This window comes from Primulina tabacum, chromosome 9 (assembly GCF_025594145.1).
Source record: "Primulina tabacum isolate GXHZ01 chromosome 9, ASM2559414v2, whole genome shotgun sequence".
Classification (NCBI taxonomy): domain Eukaryota; kingdom Viridiplantae; phylum Streptophyta; class Magnoliopsida; order Lamiales; family Gesneriaceae; genus Primulina; species Primulina tabacum.
In genome coordinates, this window is record NC_134558.1 from 33,964,931 (window position 1) to 33,981,557 (window position 16,627).

At 31.6% G+C, this 16,627-nt stretch overlaps 1 protein-coding gene across 1 annotated transcript; it reads right to left on the reverse strand.

Annotated features, from left to right (window-relative positions):
* Nucleotides 1-734: 734 nt before the first annotated feature.
* Nucleotides 735-14,001, reverse strand: LOC142555379 (putative 1-phosphatidylinositol-3-phosphate 5-kinase FAB1C). The gene is made up of 11 exons (XM_075666221.1): nt 12,413-14,001; nt 11,227-12,003; nt 10,983-11,136; nt 10,554-10,898; nt 8,098-8,781; nt 7,694-8,025; nt 7,145-7,268; nt 6,898-7,053; nt 5,298-6,755; nt 4,938-5,204; nt 735-1,172 (listed from the first exon to the last, which is right to left on the reverse strand). Exons 1-11 carry the CDS (start codon nt 12,922-12,924, stop codon nt 918-920), a joined length of 5,064 nt encoding a protein of 1,687 aa, XP_075522336.1. The 5' UTR covers nt 12,925-14,001; the 3' UTR covers nt 735-917.
* Between the last annotated feature and the right edge of the window lie 2,626 nt (nt 14,002-16,627).

Here is a 16,627-nt window from a genome sequence, read left to right on the forward strand (position 1 = left end):
TTTACAATATAATCATTTTCAATGCATCAATATATCATAAAATGAATAGGAAAACATGTATTTATCTTAATCATTAATTTAAAAAAATATTCTCTTGTGATTTTTCGATAAAAAAAATTTTGAATTTTTTTTATTTGAATTTCAAACCAAAAATCAGTTTTTTTTTTTTTTTAAAAAAAAATCATATCATTAACCTATTGATCTTCAACAAAAAAAAAATCATATCATTAACCTATTGATCTTCAACCGCAAATGCTCGAAGTAACTCTCTCTTTACACATACAACCAACCGACCACCTTAAATAAATGGATGCACAAATAAATAAAAATAAATAATAATAATTATAAAAAAGGTCAATATATGATCAAACATAAATATAATTGTGCTGACCATACTTTGTATACCTAATATGAAGGTATTTATATACAACATAACGATAAATAATTGCAATATGAACAATCACAGAACTTGGAAAAACTCACAAAAAATAATGATAACATCAATTAGTTCATTGGTTTATATTCAAAGGAACATTAATTAAAGTTGGTCTACAATTAACTATTGACATTCTTAAGAAAAAAAACCCCAATATATCCTTAATTTTTAGTCATGTTATCCACACATTATCCACACTAACTAAAACAAAATACACACACTATATACTCCCATGGCAAAAGCTTAAATAGCAATTCACAATTGTCAACATTGCCTCTTTTGCATCAAAGGTAGACAGTGATCGAAATTTAGAACTAGTTTTTACCAGTTTTCTTAAACCGTACAATGGATAAAAAAATATTTGGCTGAAGCTTATGTTACTTACAACAATGGTGGATACATGTCTTGTTGGATCCTAACTCCAACAAAAAAAAGTTGAATAAATAGTAGATATATAATAGAAATTCGGGGGAAAAAAAACTTAGGATGACCATTGATCAGGTACTGTAAGAAAGTAACTGGTCATAGCTTTTCTGAATCTTTTCTTGTACTGTTTAGGGGAGATAATAGTGGGTGAAGCACTCGTTAGCCCACCAAGTATCCCAGATGTCTTCACCCATGTTTCCAAATGCTTGTCCCAAGTGTACTGTCTCATGAAATCAATTATCCCTATTACCAGCTCGTTTCGATCCTCGTCTATACCCACTAGTAATGAGTAATCCATCACATCGATCGACTGTAAAATGAGAGAAATACGCGTAAACTTTTGAACCATGCAAATGAAATGATATGATAAAATACACAGTAAAAAAAGAGTTTCATAGCAGAAAAGAATAATCCGTTGCACTGATCAATCGAAAGTGTAAATAATTGTCATGGACACGGATGATGGAACTCACAGACTAGGATTTTGTCTTGATCAAATCAGCAATAACAATCTGATCGAAAGTTTAAGCCAACCACGTATAGATCCATCGAAAATGCAAAAATAGTACTGCTTGATTCTATTGATTCAAAGTAAAATTTGAGTGCCAGCACTCGGTGTGAAAAATGAGGTATCTTTATGCCTCTGGTGTGTCTACCATTTGAGGTCAAAGATAATCAGTCAAGCAATTGGCAACAAAAGTTTTGAACAAAAAATCCCACAATTTTATGACACTAGCAAGAAGCACGTGCATCGCACGTGAATATTAATTATTTAATAAAAATTAAAATTTGTTTTTTTAAAAAATTAATTTGAATCTTTTTTTTATTTATATTGTGTTGGTAGAATAAGATTCACAAAACACGCTTTTAGTAAAACACATTTTTCCTATTTTTAGTTTAGTATAAATAGTTCCTTTTCTTCCTTTGGATACAATTTTGGAAGCTCATTTCTCGCTGTAAGTCGAACAATGAAACTTTTCCATTTTCTGAGAAAAGTTCTTATGAGTCTTAACATATTGGTTTAGTCTTTTGTCATATTAGACGAATAAATTAATTAAGAACTTATATACCTTACTTTCGAAATTGTTTTTCAAATTAAAATTCAAGCAATTGATTTTATGTTATATAATAAATTATAATGAGCATAATATATAGAACGAATTGAACTGAAACAAATTTTGAAAATATATATATATCTAAGCATCACATATAAGTTATAATAACCTAAAAATCAACCAAATTATGGATTTTATAAATACATAAATAATAATTTATATAAGTGAAGCACAGTAAGGACAAATAATTATCAATTTAAAATATTTGTGACTAACTCATCAAAATATTAACAAACTAATTAAATAATAATATTGATAACAAAATATAACATATAAAATTCAATTTAAATATTATTTAACTTCATATAGAACTTTTTTACCTTTTTCTTTAGAATTATATATCATAGATAAATTAATTTTCATATATATTAGTTAATAAATAATTTTTTAAAAGTATATAATTTATATTTTTTATTAAGCTATCAATTACAATTATATATATATATATTATGTATTTGTATGTATTTAGTGATTGTATATTGTTGGGATCAGAAAAGAATTTAGATGGGTGAATAAACTCTTTTAAAAATATATGCTATTAAAATTTGTCTTCAATCTTTTTAGACGGTTGAAAGATTTTCTCAAACGGTTAGAATATGAACCACGTGAAAAGTGTGGAAGACGATTCAATATTTCTAATGATATTTTCAACCGGTTGACAATTTAAACAACAAGATATAATTTGAAATGTAAAAACTTGTGAAAAGTACAGACACGGAAATTTTATGGATGTTCGAAGAAAAACGCTCATAACCCTTTCTTCCTCTGTAGGAAGGATTCTACTAAAACACTTGTCTGATATATATATTTTTTTAAAAAATTGTTACTAAAATATTTTAATTTTTTATTATAGCTAACTCTTTTAATTTTTCTATCAGATTCATATTTTATGATATTATTAGTATATTAACATTCATGATTATTGATATAAATTATACTAAATAATTTATTAAATTATTTACTTTCAATTCTTAGTTAAAAAATTATAAATATATTATTATTAAATTTCATATTATTATATACTTATCATGTTATTGTACTATTGCATATATAATTATTTTTTTCTTATATTTTCTTGTGATACTATGATTTATTATTTATTTAGAAACTACACTAAAATATAATTACAAAATTGCATTAAAATCATAAAATAACATGTAGAAAAAAAATTAAAAGAATAAAATATTTAAAGTTAGTATAAAGATGAAATAATAGAAAATTTACAAAGAAAAACGTTGTTATTCTTTTTACACTTTTATGAGTATAATAGTTAAATATATATTCTTTTAATTTTTTAATGATTTTTTAAAATTAAAAAATATTTTTTTTTAATATTTTTTCTAAGAATTATGTAGCAAGAAAATGTTATTTCTATAATGTATTTTTATTATCAAATATCAATTCAATTTTTATGTAACCTTATTTTCAAAGTTTCTTATGTTGAAGTTTTCTATTAAAAAATAAAAAAAAAACACTATTATGATCTTCATGTATTTAATGATTGTGTAGAAAATTTTTCATGCAATTAATCTAACAACACACAATTTATGAGAATAGTACAAAATTTACAATGAAAAACTTTGTTATTCGTTTTACACTTTTATAAGTATAATAGTTAAATATATATTCTTTTAATATTTTTTTCTCTAATGTATTTTTCATTATCTAATATCTATTCAATTTTTATGTAATATTATTTTCAAAATTTCTTATTTTACAATTTTCTATTAAAGATTTTTTAAATTGCAAAATTATGATAACTGATTTTAGAAGTGAAACTAAGAAAAGATTTAGTTTGATTTTGATTCTACTGTTCTTGAGAACTATAGTCAGGTTTAGCTTTTGATATTTAATGTCTAAATATTAATCAATCTTAGTAGATATTTTAAATATCACCAAATTTTTGTGTAATGAATTTATAAATTTGTTGTATGTATAATCTTTTTCAAAAGTGCTACTAAAATTTTTACTTTTTTTTACTATAGTCAAACTCTCCAAATTTTTCTAAGAGCTTCATATTTTATGAGATTATTAACATATTGACATTCATAATTATTGATATAAATTCTTCTAATAAAGTTATTAAACTATTTACTTTCAATTCTTTGTTTAAAAATCCATAAAATATGTTAGTATTAAACTTCACATTATCATATTATTTTATATTTATCATGTTATTCTACTATTGAACATATAGTTAAATTTTTTTTATATATCTTCTTGTAATACTATAATTTATTTATTATTTAATTAGAAATTGCACTAAAATATAATTACAAAATTATAATAAAAGCATTAAAAAAATTACAGAGAAAATTAAAAGAATAAAACATTTAAATGTAGTATAAAGATCAATTATTTGATAAATTTAATATAGGAGTTACATTTTATTATTGAAATAGTATAAATTACTAAAATGTTGTAATGACAATTTATTAACATTTGTTACAATTTTACATATGTATCCTTATATGTTTTTTTGAATTCATATTAATAAAGAAGACATTTGTGTCTCTTCACAATTGGAAAACAAATTAGTGATCCATACTTTTATAGGTATATAGATCATATTAATAAAGAAGACATTTGTGTCTTTTCACAATTGGAAAACAAATGAGTGATCCACACTTTTATAGGTATATAGATATAGATATAGATTTTCCACCAATGCCCATGCAATTAATACAAACAATGCATAGTTTTTGGGCAATGTGGTAAAATCACAATGCAAAAACTTTGCTCATAATCCGTACTTTTATAGGTATATAGATTGGAAAACAAATGAGTGATCCACACTTTTATAGGTATATAGATATAGATATAGATTTTCCACCAATGCCCATGCAATTAATACAAACAATGCATAGTTTTTGGGCAATGTGGTAAAATCACAATGCAAAAACTTTGCTCATAATCCGTACTTTTATAGGTATATAGATTTTCAGGGCAGAACAGCGTACCGCTAAGAATGATGTATCGTTCCAAACAGCTCTCTCTAGGATTCTTTTAGCTTTGCTTCCAAGAAATAGAGGATTTGTACGCGTTGTTTCTAAGAGATTCAGATCTAACATCACTTTGTTTGCTCCTGTTGGGTCTAAATTGTATCGTGATCGCAGTGAGCCCTTCAAGTCATAAATTTTTGAAACATTTCTTCTAAAGAAAAGATTTTCCATCACCATCAAATCCATTTTCATTTCCCTGCCACCTTTCAAGTGTTTGACGTTTACCTGTTGTTTACCATTTGAAATAGTGTTATATATAACCAAGAAATAGTAAACACAGCTACAATATAATCCCATAAGAAAGAGACACGGGCGAACCTGATATATGCCAAGAACTTTGGCAAGGCAGGTTGGACTTCCCCGGTTAAGAGCATCTGTCGAATACTTGAAATACTCTGGCGAAAATTCATTGAAAGATTCCAACTCGGTCTTAGTTACCTGTTTGATAATGAATCGTTCGTCAAATGATTTGGCAAAATAAACATTACTCTTCCCACCTTGTGCACTCCATCTCCTACAACGGCTCAGGGAACGAATAAAATCCACTTCGCTAGGGCAGCATTTCCTCCGTAGAGCATCGAACTGCTTCGCAAAGTAACAAGTGACAGAAAACTTCACCTTTCCAGCAGCATTAAAATGCTCGTCTTCAAAAGAAATCCTCAGATGAGGTGAACTTTTCGGATCGCTAGATAGCGAACCAACCATAGATGAAGAATCTTCAGGGGAGTGATTTCCATGGTGCATGTATTCCAAATCGAGAGAACCAAAAGACTGCCATGCTGAAAGGTTGGAAGCCAGCGATGATGATTTGCTGATTGGACTACCATCTGATCCTCCTTCAACCCCATTTGGTATATCAATGATCCAAGTTTCATACTGTTTGGTACTAAGGGCGTAAGATATGATGCTCGTCGGCTCGTCGTCATATACAGTAAGTACAATATCAATTAGGGAATTTTGGGCAATCATTAATCTTGCACCTTCAGGCAAAAGTGACGCTGAAGAGATAAACGAACCAGATGTACCCAACACAAGATTTGGTTTTTCAACTTCATGGTAACTTCGTATGTACGAAATGGGGTCCCTGTAATCGCCAGAGGCATGAAAAGACCGAATAGTTGAAAAATGTGAAGGAGGCAGCAGTTCTTTACGCATTCGTTCTTGGAGCATCTGAGCAGAATCGAAAGAGTAAACTCTTGTTGGTAGCATCAGTCTTTTAAAAGATGTATTGTTTTTTCGATTGATTTGCCTAGATGAGGCAGATTCTGTGTTTATAATATCAGCCCCAGACCATGCTGAATCTATCTTATCAGAAAGGATTGATCCAGCCGACGGGTGGCGTTCTAAGGAAGTCATATTGACAGCACCATGCTCATCTTGGTGCATTACATCCTCTTTATTGTCTGAGAAAACGGTAAATGAAAACTTCTCTTTCAAATCACAAGGGGAATCATCAGACTCTTCAGAATTGGGAGGCACAGCTCTGACCGGAAATTTCTCTAATTTGGGATCGAAAGGCACATTATCTTTACGATCAACAGCAAGGCAGCCATCCTTAAAATGTGTATCAGAATCATTCAATTTGGTCAAAGGTGCATCATCATTTGGAGCCTTCACTATGAAACATTTCTTGTAGAAGGACTCCAGTTGACATAGCCGTCTATCCCAAACTTGTGAACCAATTACAAGAGAATGCCTCAAACGATTAATTTCAAGAATGTCAGGTCCCTCTATATCATGCTGTCGAATATCTTTGTCAGCTAATTGGAGCAAATCCTACAAAGCCAGAGAAGATGACACATCATTGAAATTTTCATAAAAATATATTAAATTTGCATTATTAGATTAGTTAAGATATAATGTAAGAGACATTAAATATAACAGAGATCAAGTAGCTTAGATGCCAGTTAGCCCTCACTTTGTAATACTCCATTTCGTTGGCAAGTATGTGCTTTAGCTCCGACACGTGGTTATTTGTGTCATACAATTTATGAATAGAAGATGAGCTTTTGTTTTCCATTTCCTGAAGAACGTCTGATATGTTGGCATACAAGAGTTCTGCCTTCTTCAAAAGCTACGGATAAAGAGACAGATGGTCAAGCTACCAACATAATAAAGCAGTGAAAGCACTTGAAAAAAAAAGAGCTTTTTTGGTTTTTAAGAACCTCAGATGCTTCTTTCCTCGTCCAGCTTTGTTCACCAGCACAGAATTCAAGGACAGATGGAGGCAAACGAACAGAAAAGATGTTTATGGGAGAATAACGAAAGAAAGCAACTGTACTTCCAAATCTGTCCAAGATGCAAGTTCAAAAAAATTTCATTGTTTCACCACTACTGCAACTTAACACAAGGTTTTGCAAAAACTTTGTTTTACAAGGAAGAAAACTAGTTCCGTATGAAAAATTAAAGTGGCTCATACTACGCGTATATAAATACTATCCACATGGAGTCTAGTGACAGCTTCAAGGGTATAAAACCACTAGTGTAACTTTATGTCAATATTTTCTAAAAAGAGTTCATATCATATTAGAGATATGATGATCAATTCATATCATAAAATAATGCTCTTACTACACGCGGGTTTCTTAATTTTTTTGCCGCTTTATTTTGCAGAAGAGGTATTTGCCTCTTATTCACATTTCAACTGGTAATTTATATTTGTAAGCATACTAAGGAATTTATGCTGCAATCTAAGAGAATGTCAAGTGACGTACCCAAAAAACCTGAGGCAGTCCCTCTGCAGAGAATGACCACAGTTTGCTACACGATTGCCAGTGGCATGGTTTGAAAAACTAAGTTCAAGAAACTTTCCAAAAGAAAGTCCCCAGGCGGCATCAGACATAACCACTCTTCGAGTGGTTGATGGAACACCTTCTGTGTACGCACATTTGAGGCATCTATGCCACATCCATATCTTACCATCACGCTCCCCAGGAAGCTTAATCAAGGGCAGATGTCTCACATTTATAGTAAGATTTCCATGCTGATGAGTATAACAAATGACATGGGCTTCGGCTGATTCCTTGCATGAGCGACAGAGGGACGACTGGGAAAACAAATTGAAATGAATATTTAATCATAGAAACCAGAAAAGTTACATAATCCATCAAAGTATTACCTGATCAAACATATTGTCTCTCAAATATCTCCCAAAAGGTTTATCAGATGGGCCGTAGAATTTTATACGAAGGAGACGGGCACGTTCACATACAGTTCCATTAAGCATGCAGTGGCTAGAGAAAGAAACTACAATGCTTTGGTAACTGTCATTAGAAGAATAGCATTCACTGGAGCTTTCAATGTCATAAACCCCATCCACTTGACCAAATGATTCTCTTGGGGTATGATTTACATTTCTCGAACAAGTAGACCTTGCTTCGTCAAGTTTTACATCTAATGCCAAATTCTCCTCACATGCCTCAGATAGTGCACATTGAACATTTTTGTATTGTACCTCTTCTGGCAAAGAAATATCATAACCTGTGTCCCCAAGTTCAGACACAGATTCCTGCAATCCAAGCTCCAAATTGAGAACAGCAGATTCAAAATCATTTTTTCGGACATTGACTTCTTCCCCGTCACTGGTGGTCACAACTGAATCAAGGACAGCAGAGATGGACTTATCGACAATCATCTTCTCTTGATCGATATGGAAGGGTTTTCCATCCATATTAGGAAGACTGGAGCCCTCGTCAGCAAAAAATGAAGTCTGTAGTGATAAATGATAAGCCGCAAAGACAGCATACTTGACCACATCTTTTATCTTCTTAAGCTCCTCACGTGATGAACCCCTCAGGACAACCTATAAGATTTGTAGAGAATAAGTTTAACCTCACGTCCTTCCTATTTTACTCAGGGACGAACAACTTGACAAACTCAACATTTATCAGCAATGCACCTAGCGTACACAGATACCAACGGTAAGAAATCAAAATCAAGTACATTGATTTTTCTTAGAACGATGTTTTCAGGGGTTCCGGAGCTATAGCACATTTGGCTGCAAAGCTTAAAATAAATTCATCATAAGAAGATGTATTACTTTCTATGGAAACAAGATGGAGGCTGTGTCGCTTGTTAGAAATTTTTAACAATGTTAGGATGGTAGACGCAGAGGAGAGGAGAGGCATGAAGTTCTTGAGTAAAACACCTAGAGTTTAACTTCAAACAATCCATACAGCCGACTCCAACTAGTGGAAGTTAAGAGTTGTTTGATGACTGTGACAATGAAAGCAATTACCAAGTGCTCATCATCAATTCATAAACAAAAAGGTAGTCCAAACTTTATATTAGACTGATTCAAGAGCATCGAATATTCGGTCAAAGCAGCAAAACTACAAACTTTTATTGCAAAAGCTCAATGATACCTTTTATGGATATTTCCTTTGGCAACGTTTGGACTGATAGACTTGATTTGACGATGGATCTTAAATGAAAGGATAAAGGAATTTCAAATGCTCTCAAAGATGGTTTACAAGTATATTGAATTTCAAAGACGTTTAAATTCCCCAACTTTTTTTTTCCAAACATAGATGATGGGTTTTCAATCAATGAAAGTTAAATCCATCAATACTAAGGCAACCATTGAGTCCAACTCTAGAAAAATTAAACAAGAATGAGAAGGAAAGAACTGCATAAGATGCTGTCCGAAAATGATATGTTATTCTCAACAAGATTCAGAATGAGTTGAGATTGAATATATGCTTCATTCGATCTTGTAGTACAAACAGAGTTCAAAGAATACTCATCAGCAATTCATTATCTGGTAAAAGCTTCATTTCATGACTCCAAGATTAAAATAATACAGAATATCAATTGATTATATCAGAGGTTGTGTGCATGGTGATTTCAGCAAACGTACTTCTAAATACAAACAGAGTTCAAAGAATACTCATCAGCAATTCATTATCTGGTAAAAGCTTCATTTCATGACTCCAAGATTAAAATTATACAGAATATCATCGATTATATCAGATCTTGTGTGCATGGTGATTTCAGCAAATGTACTTCTCAACAGTATCTTATCACAATATGGCATGTGCCTTCAACCATGTTATTACTATCATTTTAAAACAATGACAAAGGACATCGTGGGAAGAAATCCCATGCCAGGTGTTAACTCAGATTGTTACATTATAAAAGCTTCTGAAAATTTATTCCAAAACTTTCAAAAAAATTGCACTTGCATTAACAAAAGAACTCCGGAAATTACTTGACTTTAACTTGGCACAGTAGCATGTTTCAGAACTTTCAAGTGTTGTGATTTTCTTTACAAAGACAATTGACCATTTTAATCAAGCATGAGATCAATATCAAACACTGATCATACTTTTTGTGGGACAGACTATTACAGCAGCCAGTTCCCAAATTAAAAGACAGAGGTTTTTTAAGAATTAACATAGCCAAGACACTAATCCACTCACTAATGGCAGATCAATATGGAAACAGACAAAACATGCAATTGAAACAGATACGGCCTGATTATGATACAACAGTAAGAAACATGCCAAAAATTCAAAATGAGAATGATCAGAATTTTTTTTAAACATGATTTACAAGAGTTTGAAATCACTTTACCGTGCAACCTAATCGCCAGGGACAACCTTCAAAAAACATTAAGGTTTTTGATGGCTTTTTGTTTAATTGATTAAGAGGTGCATGCTCTTCTGAAATTTTCTCCAAACGGAACAGATCGCAGTGCCCCAACCTTGTTCCTGATATATGATCAGTTGATGGGGTTATAGAAGCACCGGTGCATCTCGCAATCCTCTCCAATAGTGGTCTTTTAACATTTAAAACCAAAGAGATCTCTTTTGCCAACAATTGCTCTATAGCAAACGAAGATACACTTTTCTCCACTAGCAGAACATTGGGACGATGGGCCTCTATCTTCGAAACAATCATCTTTAAATGATCATTTTCCTGATTCAGAAATTATATCCGTGATATTCATGCAAATACTTCCACTATGAAAGAAATGAAGTGAGAAATGAATTGGGATTGAACCTGTTGCAGTAATGTATTGAAAGATGCCAGCTGATTAGGGACCCTTTGGTACTCAAGTGCCCCTCCTAAGAGAAGTACTCTAGTCTGTTTGTATTCAGATGTCATGCGCTTGTGTTTTATATTCTTCGTACATACTATTCCTTTGACAACTTTACTGCATTGACACGAATATTCACTTAAACATACACCATCAACATAGGAGTGAGGATTAGGAAAAAAATTCAACAGATATATATATATTCACCTCTCACTTGGACTTCCAGAAGCTACACATTTAACCTTCACATAGTCACAGGGATCCATGCTGCCTCCTCGATTAGTGTCGGGCTTTATAAAGTTTGCTGCATTCCACACTATTGTTGTTATTATGTTGAGCCAGTTCTCAGCAGAATTCTCTTCGGATGTGATTATACCTTGTACTTGCAAAAGCTGTGACACAAGAGATCTAAAATGCCCCAATACCAAAGCTCGAAAGGGTTCATTTTTGTCAACATTCCGCTTTTCCTTTGCCAAAAACGAGTTATCAAGACTAGTCGTACGGAAAATTGTTGCACTCGAATCCCCAACTTCATCATCCTCATCATCGTAAGTAAAGAAACTGGTTTCCCCCACATCACTGTCAATATCAGCGGGAGGGGGAAACCAAATCAGACCATTGTTATCAAAATCCAATGGTTGTGTCACCTTCTCACTTGTACTCAGTAATGCTGATGTATCATCAACCTTTTCTGTATGTCGATTCCCTTTAGCAGGCCTTTCTAAAATCGCATGCTCTTGATCAAAGGGACCATCCATCAAGGCTCTCCCTTTCCCTTGCTGTACATAATGCCCGACTCTATTGGAAGTAATATGAATCCTAGAGGGGCTACCCGAAGGGTTTTTTGATCCAACAGATGTAAAATTATAAATTTCATTTCTAGTACTAACACTACCAGAATTTACAGCAGGAGTATCATGAAAGTATTCAACTGACTTGCTGAAAAAGGAACTCGTGAATTCCTCACCTTCATCTTCATCAGTCCTGCAATAACAAACATAAAAATATATATGTGAAACACAAAAAGGACAAACTATAACAGCAATTTAAACCAAATAAAACTAAGATCTCATAAGAATTAACAGACACCAGCTGATCTCATTATGCACTAATTTCATCCATAATAATTAGTGGCAGCCAGCTAAATACATACAAGTCTTAATATATTTGCTCAACCAGCATGATGTGTATTATCAGGAAATTGAATGAAACATGAAAATTCGAAGTTCACATTGAGATAAATATAGCACGAAATTGGTCAGCTCCTATCTGTTATATCAAGCTAAATAGAGAAAAAAACAAGATATACTTCGGTTAGAACCGGTAAACTGAATAAACAAAAGAAGAGAGAATATTGGATACAACTTCGCAACAAAGAACTTCAATTTCTTACCTGCTTGGCGAGCGATTCACAGACAACGGAGATGGATTATTTGAAAAAGACGCATCACTACTTCTAGTAAGAGCGTATGAGGAGTCACCGTCAAATTCCTCACCACTAAAACTGGGTGATGGTGGTTCCGGGCTTTGTCTTGGAGATTCAGAAGGATAGACTTTACCACTGCATCTTCGAACATTTTGACCACGAGGGCGAAGCTCAGAACAAAACTGGCACGAATTGATTCTAAAGACAGTCTCCGTTGTCCCCTTTAAACTACCAGTCGTAACAAAATTCATAGATGCCAGGCCTTGCACACAATCACCACAAAGTAGCTGTCCACAGCTTTCACATTTACACTTAATGCTAGAATCCAACATACTATTGTTGCAATGGCAACAAGAAGTGCAATTGATATCAGTCATCTCAAAGCCACAGGAAATGGAATTTGAATCACTAGTACCCCAAGAAATCCAAGACCTAACTTTCCCTATCAAATCCAGAAGAGAACTATCAGGTATTCCCATAGACCACAATATCCTCCCATGGCCTCCTAGACAATAACTGCTACACTAAACCCTTCTCTTACTTCTTTTGTTCAATAAATGTTGATTATAATCTAGTAAGATAGAAACTTTGTCTAATTAGCTATCAAAAACTGTCAAAACCCACAATAAAAATGATGGGTTTCTTCTATTTCTGTTATGGTGTAAGATATTTTCCTTTTTCCCTAAGAAAAACACAGAAGGAATTTTCAGAAACTATACTGGATTAGTTATCAAATCCACAGTTCTACATCAAACCTAAAACTCTTACATCCAAAGTGGTAAGGTTTACGAGAAAAAAAGTCAAAAAGTTTTCAAGACAAGCAGTTACAGAAATTCTGAACTCCTCAGGTGAATTTCAGAAAAAAATTCAACACCTTGAAACTTAAGTCAACCAATCCCAGAATCATCGACATTATACACCAAGATAAAATCTTTCATCAAAGAGAACACGAGACCCAGAGCTGGCACACAAAAACTCACTCCCCTCAATCAAACAGCTGACCCACAAAATTACCTGAGATGGCCAAAGAAAGTCCACCCACCCACAACACGGTAGAATCAAGAAAGTTCTCAAAACTCCGTACGCAAAAATACCTCAGGAATAAATAATAAAAAAAAAAGATATCTAACAAACCCAGATCACGAAAATCAAAGTAAAGATGTGGGCTTGTTTCAGATATGGAAAACAAGAAATAAAGAGCAAAGAAACCAAATGTCGATGCTTCAAAAAAGAAGAGGAAAAAGTATTTGTGTGAGATGTTAATATATTATGAGGACTAAATTATGAAGAGAACAAGAATGAAAAGCAGGAAAAGCAAGAGTACAGATGAGGTTTCCTTTCTAATATTTGCAGTTGCCATAGTGGAAGCTCGCATCTCCGTAACTACTTTTTGCTGCCTCTGCTTCTTCAACAACGAGAAAAACGACTCTTTTTCCTCGTTACTACCCACCGTTTCCCGCATACCTTCATTTTCTTAACTCATAACCATTAAAATATTCAACCAAATACATCTGTTCCTGTACCTTAGCTTTTAACATTTTCTTCCCTTTTACCCTCTTTTTATATTTTGCGCACACACACATGTTCGTGATGTTGGTCTATTTCATGCATTTATTTATTTTTATTTTATTAGGTCTATTTCATGCATTTCATGTGTAATATATTCACAAAAAGCATATATATATTAAGTGGTTCTCTTTCATATTACATGTTGATTTATTTTTCGATTGTCTCAAATATATAATTTTCCGACACTTTTTTAATACGTACGAAAAATAAACAAATATGTATATCTGAAACGAGAAAAGTAGAAGAATTACATCGATTCAAATTTGTCATTTTCATTTCCCATCACTTTTTAGGAATTAATTAGTAAATTGTATCACCAAGAAACATGACAATTATAATAAAAATAAAGCTATTCATACAAAAAAAAAAGATCAAGTTCTACACGTAAATTCTTTTTTTTCCCTTCAAATTATAAATATATCTTTTTACTTTTATATTAAGTTACTTCAAGAAAAATTGTGATTCGTCACAATTAATTTCACTATCTAATTTCATTTTCATGGGATTTCATGTAATGAAAATGAAATCCAACAAATTTCCTTGTTTTTCTATAATCAATAATGTGCTCCTAATATTTAATTAATTCAAGGCAAAGGTGACTTGGAATTGCATTGGTAAGTGACCCTTCCATTTCAGCTATTGGTCAGCATGACAATTTAATTATTAATCTTTTTCATTAATTAATTTGATGGATTATATAAAATAATACAGTTGTTGGTTGTTGATTTTTTTTTCCCATAATTTTTAATTTTAGAAAATTGAATGATCTGTGATGCTATTGGTCAGAAACAGATCCTGGAATTAAATATTTTTTGGCTGCTAAGTAACCATCAACATTTAATGTATTTGAGAATTTTAGGTTAGGCAGCACTTTTAGCAGAAAGTAAAAAAAATAAAAAAAATAAAAAAAATAAAAAACAAAACTAAAATTTAAATAGCACATGAGTTAGTGTCTTTTTTTATTTTTATTCATTTTTATTGTTATTTTAAAAGTAGGTATCTTATAACACGGTCTCGTGGATCTTTATGTGAGACATGTCAAACATACTGATATTCACAATAAAAAGTAATACTCTAGCCTAAAAAGTAATATTTTTTCATGATTAACCCAAATTAGAGATACGTCTCACAAATACGACTCGTGAGATCGTCTCACACAAGTTTTTACCTTATTTTAAAGTTTATTTTTGAGAAACATGATCTGTTGAACTTTATTGAGTAAACCATGTCTCTTGCTTTTAGCTAAGAAAATATTATCCGTTTGTGATATCTTTCTCCGCATCTATTTGTGAGCGAATGTTTGAATTGATTTATAAAATAAATGGATTTTATTGTACTTTGGACTGATCATTTTTTAGAGAACGATAATTAAATATGGATCAACGCATATAAATATATATATATATATATATATATATATATATATATTATATATATATGTAGAGTGGGTGCTTTTACTATGCCTTTATGTTTTAGTAGGTATGGTAAATAAATATGGTGATTAATTCATCACCAAGCACCATTTATCGGAGGATATGTCAGTCAAATCTCTTGCCCACAGATTGAACTGAAAAACAATATCGCTGAATAGATTATCCAAAATAAATAATACATATTTTAATTCACAAAAACCGATATGATATTATCTCACATGACAATTTTGTGAGGTGAATCTCCTCTCTGACTAGGGATGTAAACGAACTAAACCGTTTGTGAGCTATTCGAAGCTCGATTCGATAAAAGCTCGTTTGAGCTCGTTTAATGAGGCTCGTTAAGATAAACAAACCAAACTCAAGCTTTACAGTATTCGGCTCGTTAGCTCGTGAACATGTTCGTTGATAAGTTTATGAGTAATCTTTTAGATGAAAAATAATAATTTTGATATTTGATTTATTGATTTTGCATATTATTTATGAAATATATAGAAAAATCTATTAAATTTATTTATTATAATAAATTTACAAATTTTTATAAGAATAATATATTTTTTTTTAGATATATAATTTACTTTTTAATTAATTTAATAAAAATTTAAATATATAATTCATATTTATTAAGCTTGTTTAGGCTCGATAAGTGCTTGAATAAGCTCGTGAGCCATGCATAAATTGTTAAATAAAGCTCGATTTCGGCTCGATTATAAACGAACCAAGCTCAAACATTCAAGAGTTCGGCTCGATTCGACTCGATTACATCCCATCTCTGACACGACTCATGTAAATGTATTATTTTTATATTAAAAATATTACTTTTGACTCTAAATATGGATGTGGTAGATCAATCTATCGAACACAAATCCGTGAAACCGTCTCAAAATATATCATCTCATAAGAGAAATTTTTTTTTTGATAAATGATAAATAATTGTTGACTTATCATTTGCAATCCAAATTTTCCAACTTTTGGCACATATTGACTTGGAAAATATGTTGTAAATACAAATCAGTCTTGAATTTTGATGTTAAACCCCAATAAACTTTAAAGAACAAAAATAAAAAAAACTGAAGGTTGCATTTGGTCTGAAAGATTTAATATGTGGATTTGAAATTTGTCTTCATTTGACTCAAATTTAGAACAAATGATTTGGAATATATTGCATTGCTCAAGTGTGTTT

Coding starts and splice junctions, on each gene's coding strand:
- LOC142555379 (XM_075666221.1), bottom strand. CDS start 12,924: ATGGGAATACCTGATAGTTCTCTTCTGGATTTGATAGGGAAAGTTAGG. Junction 12,004..12,412: donor GTGAATCGCTCGCCAAGCAG/GTAAGAAATTGA, acceptor TTGTTATTGCAG/GACTGATGAAGATGAAGGTG. Junction 8,026..8,097: donor GAGACAATATGTTTGATCAG/GTAATACTTTGA, acceptor TTGTTTTCCCAG/TCGTCCCTCTGTCGCTCATG.